The sequence below is a fragment of the Eurytemora carolleeae genome, unplaced genomic scaffold, assembly GCF_000591075.1.
Source record: "Eurytemora carolleeae unplaced genomic scaffold, Eaff_2.0 scaffold1500, whole genome shotgun sequence".
NCBI classification, from domain to species: domain Eukaryota; kingdom Metazoa; phylum Arthropoda; class Copepoda; order Calanoida; family Temoridae; genus Eurytemora; species Eurytemora carolleeae.
Genome location: NW_019397394.1, coordinates 43,356 through 54,660, shown reverse-complemented (window position 1 = coordinate 54,660; position 11,305 = coordinate 43,356). Strand labels below are relative to the sequence as shown.

The 11,305-nt window shown below is 34.3% G+C and overlaps 1 protein-coding gene across 1 annotated transcript; it reads right to left on the bottom strand.

The window, feature by feature from the left end:
* Positions 1 to 2,946: 2,946 nt before the first annotated feature.
* On the bottom strand, positions 2,947 to 10,703 carry LOC111714064 (transcription factor Sox-5). Its single transcript, XM_023489078.1, has 13 exons — positions 10,605 to 10,703; positions 9,836 to 9,903; positions 9,421 to 9,493; positions 8,985 to 9,111; positions 7,696 to 7,791; positions 7,559 to 7,617; positions 7,304 to 7,458; positions 6,512 to 6,611; positions 5,805 to 5,984; positions 4,846 to 5,005; positions 4,274 to 4,413; positions 3,511 to 3,610; positions 2,947 to 3,064 (listed from the first exon to the last, which is right to left on the bottom strand). The coding sequence occupies exons 2-13, from the start codon at positions 9,896 to 9,898 to the stop codon at positions 2,947 to 2,949; spliced, it is 1,371 nt and encodes a 456-aa protein (XP_023344846.1). The 5' UTR covers positions 9,899 to 9,903; positions 10,605 to 10,703.
* Between the last annotated feature and the right edge of the window lie 602 nt (positions 10,704 to 11,305).

The window sequence follows — 11,305 nt, the reverse complement described above, 5'->3', positions numbered from 1 at the left end:
AGTTAAGCCTGGTTGAGATTTGGGACTAGCTGTGTGTCCTTTGGAACCGGAGAGTTAAGTCTGGTTGAGATATTGCCTTTGTGGCATTCAGAAACAAATAGTTAGTCCTGGTTAGTCTTGGCAACGAGTTGACCTGGATAGATACGTCTCGAGTAAATTGTTATGGAGTAGGTGTTTGCTACTAGCAAGCATATTAAAGTACAATTGAAGGAAAATTTCACCCCGCCTAAAGGTTAAACAATTTTGTAATATTTACATGACACCTAAAAATAGCGTATTTTTTGTGTTCATAAAAATTTAAATATTCCTTATCTTGTAATATCTTTGCATTAAAGCAGTTGACTCTAGGTCCAAGATACATTATCTAAAGGTTACATGTAAAAGTTCTTTTTCTCTTATATTGCAAGACATTCATATATATGTTCCCTATAGCCAACCAAACGGCTGGACCGAATGGGCTGAAATTTTTTGTAAACACTCATGGATTGCCCGGGGGGGGGGGGGTCATATAGGCTAAAAAGAACGAACACTTTTTTTCAAAATTTTTTTTTTTTTTTTAAATTTTTTTCCACGGGCAACGCCGGGCCGTTCAGCTAGTAACTTATACATAACTTCATAGATCTAAAAAAAAAGATTTACAATGATTTGTTGTTTCTTTCAGTAAAATCACCCAACCTCGCACACTCTTTACAAAAAATCACCAAACCTCCGGAACCGGAACAAAACTTGGGTACAATGTTTACAATATACTTACAGAGAACAGGGTTTCTGACTTTAAATGATTACAACATTTGTTATTGTTTTGTGGAAATAAAAAACGACTTTTAAGTCGACTCTTAATTCCCATGTGTCTTAGGACACCCTTTAGCAACCGAATACATGTTTATCAAATATGTACTCAAGCCCTTTATATACTACTAACACCTTTGGTTATACAAAATTCATACTTATACGTCAAATTTAAATAAAATTCGAAATATTTTCAATCATAACTCCTGATATTAAAGGGTCAATAAGAAAAAACAAAACATCTTAAGTTTCCGATAATATAATAAATAATAAAATAGAAATGCTTTTATGATATTGATGAATTAAATTGAATCTAAAGGAGCTACGAGGTCATAAAGTTGTGCCAGTAATGTCGAGTAAATTTTACCTTTTCTCTTCTCATGCTAGTCCAGTATGACTGGGATTTTTTTGGGAAAACTCCTTCAAAGGGAGTGTTCAGATATCTGAGAAAGAAATTCCTACTAATTTTACCGATCAGAGGTTTCCATTTAAATGTAAATACCTCTTTTCATGCTCGCTACTCACTCTTGTATGCCGAGTCCATTAGCCCCTAATCCAATCAGGGTTCAGTCATGTGTTTGTTGTCTATTCTGAACCAATAGAAATTGCATGGCGGTAACATATATCTTTCTATTTAGCTCATTATCCAATTAGATATAAACCTTACATCGGCGCTATAACAGTAAATGGAAATATTTACTTCTACTGAAACTATAGTGTACTTTGCATTAAAATCTGAGCTATTTGTTTCTAAACATTTTCCTAAATGTCCCATCCAAAGCACACAGCCCTAACTAACATAAACCACAGACTACACAGACTGCTCATACACTCTACCTGGATAGGCTGTGCAGGCCTATAGTGTCCCGGCACGCCATGCTACAGTTTCATGTAATGTTTTTGACTGACATCTCACGGCTTTTTGTTGCATTCAGGGGTTAAGTTTTACAACTTTTAAAGAAATACTCCAATTTTAAACATGAAACATAACGTTTATGAATATTGTCTATTTTTATAGATATTGTATTTCTTATTCAAAGAATCCTTAAATATCCCTGAATACAGATGCCTCCTGATTGGTCGTGTACAGTACTTGTACACAATAGAACATTCTGTGGAAAATATCGCATATTATAGGTGCTAATCGATCTCTGTAACTCTGTTATCTCTGACCTAAACTAATTTCGACATGTTTACAGGGAGCGGCGTTGCTTAATTAAACCATTCTTACGAAGTTCTGAATGAAATTGATGAATTTTTATTTCATTTAAAATATTTTTTACAATTAACAAATAACATTTATTATTTTGATGTTAAAAATTTCTTAAATATATTTACGGAGTATCAAATTTTTTACATTTATTTACAAAACATGTCCACGCTTATATTTACAATTTAAATGTTTTCAAAATTCTTGAATTATTTCTGCAGAAATTTTGCAAATGTTGCATTTAATCTGTTTTTGAGGGTGTAAATTAACAATAAAAGAGGTATTTTAGGACTAGATTTTCTAAATGCCTAAAAAAAACTAAAAATGCCGTTGAGTTAGCTAAAGGCGGTAGAAATGCTAAAAACTAAAGATGCTATGTAGCCCACTAAATAATGTACATGTTACTTGTTAGTCAATATAAACTAAACAAAATTATAAAAAGCTAATTACTAAAGCTAACTAAAAAATCTAGTTTTTACAAATTTACAAAGTTCGATAAAAGGTAAATTTATGAATTTAAAAAAGGGAAATTTGCATTCTTTCGCAAAACTTCTAAAATTCATTTTTGCGATTATAATTTTATTTGAAGATTGAAAATTTGTGATATGTACATTGTCTTAAAAATGGAATCACCAGTTTTTATTAAAGTATTAACAAACTTCTTTGGTTTTTTTCAGTTGACTTTAAAAACTGTTTTTAGGTAAGTTCGACATCGGAAATTGGAGACTCGGAATCACGAGATGTCGCAATATCGTCGTCTTCCCGTCTGTCGACAATGTTGAGCGGAGTTAGAGAAAATGGTGAATGCGGGAACTGGTTTGGCGACAGTATTGATGAGTCGAAAGATGTCGAATATGGGATATTAGAGTAGGTGTCGGGATTCTTGTCGAAGGGTTTTCCTCCGTCGTTGCACCAGATATTTCGCATTTCCTCTCGACGGTTTTTCATTATATTATCACTATAATTGCAATTATTGTTGTTATATATATTATGATTACCTTATATTCAGAAACTCTAAGTTTTTTCCCGTCGACAATACAAGTTCTTTTTGGTCTGGGCCGATATCTGAAAATATTATTTTTTATTGCTTCTAATATCCTGTCCTGCTTTGTTCCTTAACTTTTTTGTCCGGAATCCTATCCTATCCTGTCCTCTATCTTCCACTCAACCCTCTGCCTTATCTTTTCCAACGTTTTCTGACTTCTGTTCTGACGATTTCTGATGGTTCTTGTCCCGTCCTGTCCTTTCCTGTCCTATCCTGTCCAGAATCCTATCCTATCCTGTCCCCTATCTTCCACTCAACCCTCTGCCTTATCTTTTCCAACGTTTTCTGACTTCTGTTCTGACGATTTCTAATGGTTCTTGTCCCGTCCTGTCCTTTCCTGTCCTATCCTGTCCTTATTGTCTTATCCTGTCCTATCCTGTCCCATTCTGTCCTATTCTGTCCAAAACTATTATATCCTGTACGAACCAATTATATCCTGGCCTAACCTATTATGTTCTGTCTATACCTGTAATCTGGATATTTCTCCATATGCAATTTACTAAGTTTAGCTTGCTCTTCATAGAAGAACTGTTTCTCTTCGTTACTCATCGCCTTCCATCTTGATCCTGGAAACATCAGCGTTAATCGCGTATTCTTGAAATATCCATGTGAAAATGATAGACAAGACTTTTGACAGCTTCTGATTATATATATGAAATATCAACAATATACAAATAGGTTGTAATATCTAAATCAGAAGTTTTTAACTTAATTTAAGTATTTAAAATCTGAGTGGAATAATGCAACTTCTTGTGTGCATGGTTTACACTCTCCGGTATAAATCGTTGTTAACAGTTTTCTCCTTACAGACGCAAATTTAGTAGGGATCGATATCGAATTCAATTCGACGTCAACATATACCCCTTTGATTTTTCGCGAACACTCCCTTTAAACATGCTCCTGACACAAGATTGTTTAATTTCAAGCATGGGCATTGGACATGTCAATGCTTCAGACGACACAGGATTGTAAAAATAGTTCAAAATAGTTAATGTGTAAATTAAGCAAAAGATATTGAAAAGCATTTTTTAAATATCAAACACACTAAGGTTTTCTTTTAAACGTTCAAATTCTAGTACATTCTTTTTCGTAAATATTAAGGCCTACGTCAAGTGTAAGGTCAAAATTTTACTGTCAAATCCAAACTATTTCAGCCAATTATCAAAAATTCAAATCAGTCCTAACTCCTAGTTGATAAAAGTAGCGGCTATTGTATATTGTAAGCTTACCTAGTATTTTTGAAATATTAGAATTGTGCATATCAGGACAGCTTTTTAAGATTTTTCTCCGTTCATCCTTTGCCCAGATCATGAACGCGTTCATGGGTCTCTTAATGTGCGTCGCACTGTCCCTCTCCCTCTTGGGTTGTCTAAAAAAGTCAGGATAAAAATTTTAAGAAAAATGGCAGAACATTTTTAAAACGTCTTTGTTTCTAATTCTATTCGACCCTTTATTAAAAAAGTGGCTGATCAGATTCACAACAGTAATCTTTAAAACTTGATCTGAGTACACTCAGGAATTTATCGTCAATGAAGAATTCTGATAATTTCCTTCTTTTCTCCAGCTGCATAAATGCGCAAGTCAAATTTGTGTAGATAATAGAAAAGTGAAAAAAGGGAAACCTATACTATTATTATACTCCGACAATGGTTTAGTATCTACGGTTGTAAATAGTACATCCCACTCTATAAACGGAGTTACTTGAAATTATGTATTAAGTCCCTTTAACATAGTTTTTTCAAAAAGAAGAGCTCAATAGTATTTCTATAAATATATAGGATTCTCAAGTTTAAAGTTCTACCTGATTACTTTAGAACCATATTTAGAATCCTCCTCCATCTTTATCAGTTTAGCCTCCGAACCTCCAGAGGCAGGAAGTGAGGTTTGGATATTAGAGAAGCCACTAGGTTGGGATAAACCTCCACTGCCTCCAAACCTCACATTCTTTAGGAATTCTAAACCTAAACAAATTAACAATTCATAAAAAGCACGTTATAAAAAAAGAAATTCAAAAAACGCAAGTTTGTGATCACAGAGCTGTTTTTCAAGGATCGCTCAAAGTGAAAAGTTTCTACTTTATACATCAAGGGGTCCTGGTTAAATAGTTAAAAGTCAGTGAGTCTTAAATTTGCAACTCGTTTTTATCTGTTAAATGAAAATATTTCGTATTTGCTATTTATACATTTTTATATATAGAAAAGTTATTTATGATATTTATAACGGATTATAAAAAAAGATCACCATATGACTTAAACTGAATAAGATTGTATAGCTAGTTGTATAGTTAGGTATACATTATAATTAAACAAATACTCCTTGTAGACAAGACGGTATAGTTACATACATAGTTACATAGTATAAAATTATGAAAGAACAGGCATACTAGGTAATTTTAGAAACATATAGGTCCTGTAAACCAAATTCAAATCAAATTTAAATTCAATTCATAATCTGATCAATATTATATCAAATCAAATAATATCTTATCATGATAGTAAACGCGCGTGATCCGCACACCCGGAAGGGAAGCTCAACCCACCAGCATTTAATTAATACCAGAAATAGTTGGTTTGATGGATGGTGTAAAATCCTGAATCATGGCTCAAACTTGGTCGCGAAACCTACCATTAGATCTAAACTCTGTCAGGCTGAAAAGCCTTGATCTAGACGGGATCGTGGAACCCACGGGACTTCCCTAGCTTCTTGAATTGAATTGAACTGATTGAATACGTTACCGTAAAGCTAAGAATGAGGTCTGACCTTGAATTTGTGAGAATGAGTGCCTAGGAAGACCATGGAGAAGGTTGGATGAAGGTGTGAGGTAGGACGGATGAAGAAGATGGGAAGGACGAGAAGAAGAAGAATGAGGAGGAGGAGGAGGAGAACTGGAAGAGATTAGATCTGGAAGACGAGATTTGTAAAATATATTTACAGAGTCACCTAAGAAAACATAAAGTTTAAAAAATATTAGATATTTCTGTCAAAAAAAAACGTAAAAGCTTATAAAGTAAAAAATTTGGATAATATGTATGAAATTAAAGTTCAGCGGGCAAAAAAGCGTAAGATAAAGATTTAATTAAATTCGGTTAAATTTCTTTAGATGGATGAAATTACTATCAAATTATCTGTGACTTCTTTCTGGGAAAATCCAATGCTTTTTGTTAGGCAAATTCAACTTTTTTAATTTAAATGATCTCGTCATCCGCAAAAACGCGTTGCTAATAGACGTGATTGGATAAACTGCAAGCTTTTTTTATCTGCAAAAGTTTAAGTTTCTGACACGCAGGTTTCTTTATTTTGTAATTTGGTGTCACCGCTGATTAAAATAAATACCTTAATAATAATCATTTTAAAAACTCTCGACTAACGATGATTTAATAATTTTGATCATTGAAATACACTATTAGACACATTTTTAGACAACTAACGAAGACGACCAAACTCGAATTTATTAATTGATTTATTACCTGAATTTTGGTTGTTATTATTATGCTCAGCATATTCAGGATTAATTCTATGCTTTGATAAATTCAGGGGTGTATGCTCTTCCCTTCCCTGCCCAGGAACCTGGATATCAAATAGTTACAGAATGCACATGATCGCATCAAGATTTTTGGCGTGTTAAACGTTTTATTACAAACCTACCGCTATGCAGCAGCACCATTAAAGATATAGCTCTACTTTCTTAATGAGCTGGCCTTGAAAATTTGGACAATAGGAACATGTAACACAATCCCATAACTCAATTCTAAGGAACAACGATTTCAGATTGGTTGCGTATTTGTTGAATATGATCTGTTTAATACTACAACTTTTTTACAAAATTGCATATACATTAATTTTTGTATAAATTTGACACAGTTTTATATCAAATTCTTGAGAGAGGAACATCAGATATCTGTCTTATATGTATCGTTCAACGCCTGAGCTTCTCAGGTTTCTTTTTATATATCCCCTTTAATTTTTCCTTTACAGTCCCTTTAATCCTATACCCCCTTTCATTTTTCCTGTACAGTCCCTTTAAATGAGTTCATTCCTTTATCTGTGTAACACTGAGGAAAATATTGTCTTTTTATCTCTCAAAACGACCCATTAAAGCTTTTTAAGAAAGAAAGAAAAAAGTGTTATCTAAAAGTTAAATTTTTTTAAAAATATATGCGGACAATATAGGATAGTTTTATTTTAAAATATAGAAATATAATCTGTTAGACTGCAGATGCATGTTTAAAGAAGATGATAGATTAATGAATTCAATTTACCATTTGCAGTAGACCATAGTGCTGTAGATGTTGGGGGGAGAGGAGGGGAGGGGGGCTACATAGTTCACTGCTATGGGGGCTACGTATTCCCCTGTGGGGGCTATCCTCACTTCTTGGAGGACTACAACCCCCAACAATTGGGCTATATCCAGCACCTACAGAATAAAAAGTTAAACAAAGGATTAGACAATGCCGGATTTTTAGGTTAAGTTAAATTGGTAAACGGATGGGTGACCAGCTTCATGTTAAATATACCTTCAGATGAAGAAGTAGAGTTAAGAGACCCAGAGGGGACACTGTCAGGGGTTTGTGCTCTACAAAGAAAAAATTAAATCTTTTTTTCTATTTTTGTCAATAGTAAACTGTAGCTTTAGAGTTTTTTAATAATTTACCTTTCTTTTTGATGTACATAGTTGTAAATAGAATAGATCATTTCTCGCAGCTTTTCATCTTCATTTATAGGTCGCACAGTTACATTTTCCATCATTCTAAGTGACAAATATGGCCATTTATGGTTAAATAAGGTCAGTTGCTGCCAAAACAGGTTAATTTTAGGCAATAAAATTTCACAAGCTGTTAATCAAGAATAAAGAATAAGTTAGTTTGAGGACAAGGTCCAGTTTCAGGTCAAGGTTTAGGTCAAGTTTGAGCTCAAGGTTTAGGTCATGGTTTAGGTTTAGGTTTAGGTCATGGTTTTGGTCATGGTTTAGGTCATGGTTTAGGTCATGGTTAAGGTCAAGTTTGAGCTCAAGGTTTTGGTCATGGTTAAGGTCAGGTTTAGGTCATGGATTAGGTCATGGTTAAGGTCATGGTTTAGGTTAGGTTAAGATCATGATTTAGGTCATGGTTTAGGTCACGGTTTAGGTCTTGGATTAGGTCACGTTTTAGGTCATAGTTTAGGTCATAGTTTAGGTATAGGTCGAGGTCATGGTTGAGGTCATGGTTGAGGTCATGGTTGAGGTCATGGTTGAGGTCATGGTTTAGGTCATGATTTAGGTCATGGTTTAGGTTATAGTTGAGGTATAAGTCGAGGTCATGGTTGAGGTCCAGTTTGAGGTCAAAGTTTAGGTCATGGTTTAGGTCATGGTTAAGATCATGAATTAGGTCATAGTTTAGGTATAGGTCGAGGTCATGGTTTAGGTAATGGTTTAGGTCATGGTTTAGGTCATGGTTTAGGTCATGGTTTAGGTCATGGTTTAGGTCATGGTTTAGGTCAAGGTTTAGGTCATGGTTTAGGTCATGGTTTAGGTCATGGTTTAGGTCATGGTTTAGGTCATAGTTTAGGTATTGGTCGAGGTCATGGTTGAGATCAAGTTTGAGGTCAAAGTTTAGGTCATGATTTAGGTCTAGGTTGAGGTCATGATTTAGGTCATGGTTTAGGTCATGGTTTAGGTCTAGGTTGAGGTCAAGATTGAGGTCAAGATGGAGGTCAATGCTGAGGTCAAGTTTTATTTTGTGGTTGAGGTCAAAGTTGAGATAAAGTTTGAGATCAAGATGGAGGTCAATGCTGAGCTGAGGTCAAGTTGGATGTCATGGTTGAGGTTAAGTTTAAGATCAAGATGGAGGTCAATACTGAGGTGAAGTTTAATGTCATGGTTGAGGTCAAAGTTGAGGTTAAAATTGAATCAAAGTTAAGGGTTAAAATCCAGTTCAAAATTGAGGTAAAGGTCCCGTGTTTTACCTGGTAGCGTCCTGAGCTCTCTTTATATTCTCTTGACTCCTCTGCGCCAGCTTCTTCAATATCTCTGTCATGGCCTCGCGAGGCTGTTCTACCAACCTCGGGCTTCGAGGACTGGGAGATCTGGGCTCTAAAACAAACAAAAAATTTTAACTGTTTTACACCAACACCTTAACATTTGCAAGCTTATTGGAAAATTAGTCAAAATGTTATTTTGATTTTACTCGGAATTACTTTTACGATTTTGCGACCTCAGAACTCCAAACGTAAATAAAGTGAACTTGTTTTATTGCATATAATGACTTTTTTCTTATGAATAGCTCATTGGAAAGGATTTATGGTTGAAAATATGAAAGATTTCAAAGTAAATTTCAAAAACCTTTAGTTTTGTGTTTTAAAGATGTAAAATAGCTGTAAATCAATGATTATGTTTATTTACCTTGCTCATTAGAACTGTTTTGGTTTTGAGTAGGAAGCATGTCTTCAATCGAGTGCTGGAAAAACGAACTTTGCTAAAATGAAAAATTTTAAAAATAAAAAATAATTCGATGGTTCAATTATCTAAATGAAAAACTGTTCCTAATAAGTAAAGGAACTGAGTCTTTGTCACAAGCTCTGATATTCAAACTCTCATATATTTACATCCCAATGTCGTAGACCTTAGATATTTCAAACTATGAATTCTGATCAAATACTCTAAGTTTGAAATATCAAAAGTTTACTCCATCAGGTTTCAAGGATTATAGGGCTCAGAAAATCAGAGTTTGTGGCAAAAACTCAATTTCTTTATAGAGTGAATGATGATTAATGCAAATGTAAGGAAAGCAAAAATAACACTATCTATAAAATCCTACCTTTGGAACAAACTGAGGCTCTGTTAATAGTTTCATAGGATGCGATTTACGCTTGGAAGACATCTTTCCTAGAAACATGATACTTTAGTCTATTTCTCAGATTAATCCTAATAAATACTAGTTTGGAAACGGTTAAGGGGGTTCCTGAGTTATGATCGCACATACAAACAACAAACAGAGAGTACTACTTTATGTACATAGATATATTTCATGTTTAGTAGTGTGTTAGGAGCAAATTAAAAATAGGTTATGAAAGAAACTGGGGAGAGACATCAAACTGAAAAAATTTAATGAAAAGAAAAGCAAATATATAATATTTAGGTGCGACAGCAAAATAATTAAAAAGGGAAGAAATAAGAAAATTTCATAAGGGATATTTTTATTAAAGAACGAAAAATGTGTTTATGTATTCAGATGGGGACAAGTGTTTTTGATTTTTCCTATGCTGAGAATATTTGTTTGAAACTTGCAACTTGCAAGAAAACGTATTGATATTGAATTATAACAAATAAATAAATGCATTTAATGTTCTGGCAAAATAAAAAATAATGATCTGGGATAAAAAGTGTAGCTATAGGTCGAAGGGCAAAGTTATTATATTTCTCATTTTAGAACAAATAAATCTAATGTTTGGAGAACAAAAAATCTCTGATAAAATACTTAATTACATTATCATAATTCTTGTCGACATGAAAGCATCTAAACAAGTTATGTTTTGGTTTTGGTAAAAAATTCTAAAATATGAAAATAATTGAAATAATTGTTTAACCTGGAACTATGGTGAACGGTTCAGTCCCGGATAACAACTGCAGAGCTTTCTATAAAGGCGAATACAAGGTACAATTGGCGATTCTCCAGCCCTTGCGGTACGGGTCAGGTCACCCGCGCCACCACAATACACCGACCCGGACCGACCATTTACCAGCCAAGGCTGGGACAATAGATCGACCCGGTCCGACCTACAATAGGCAGACCGGGCCTGACAATAGCTGACTCGGCAAACAATGCTGGCGCGGACCGTGAGGCGCGCAGGATTCTGATTGGTCGAGAGAGCTGGGACAATAGACCAATAGAACAGAAAGGATTGATGATATTATGTGGAGGCAGGAGAGAGAGAGGCCTTTCCGGACTCTTTTATTCTCTCTATTCTCTCTATGTATCTATCTATCTAGCTGTTTATCTGTTTGCCTGTTTATCTCTCTCTTTTCCCCAACAGAAACCTCTATTTTCCCTCTATAGTCCTCCATGTAAAGAAAACGCTAATTAGCTAAATTGGCTGGATTTCTTTCTGACTTAATATACAGAAAACAAAACAAAATCAAATACAAAAACTGAATAAAAAGAGACAGCTATTGAGCTATTTAGCCATCGAGGCCTAGGGGCTATTTATAGAAATTTAGCTCGTGTAATAGATTGATAGAGGGATAGTGTATGAGGCTTAGTGTTTAAGTATATTCTATTAAAGCTGCG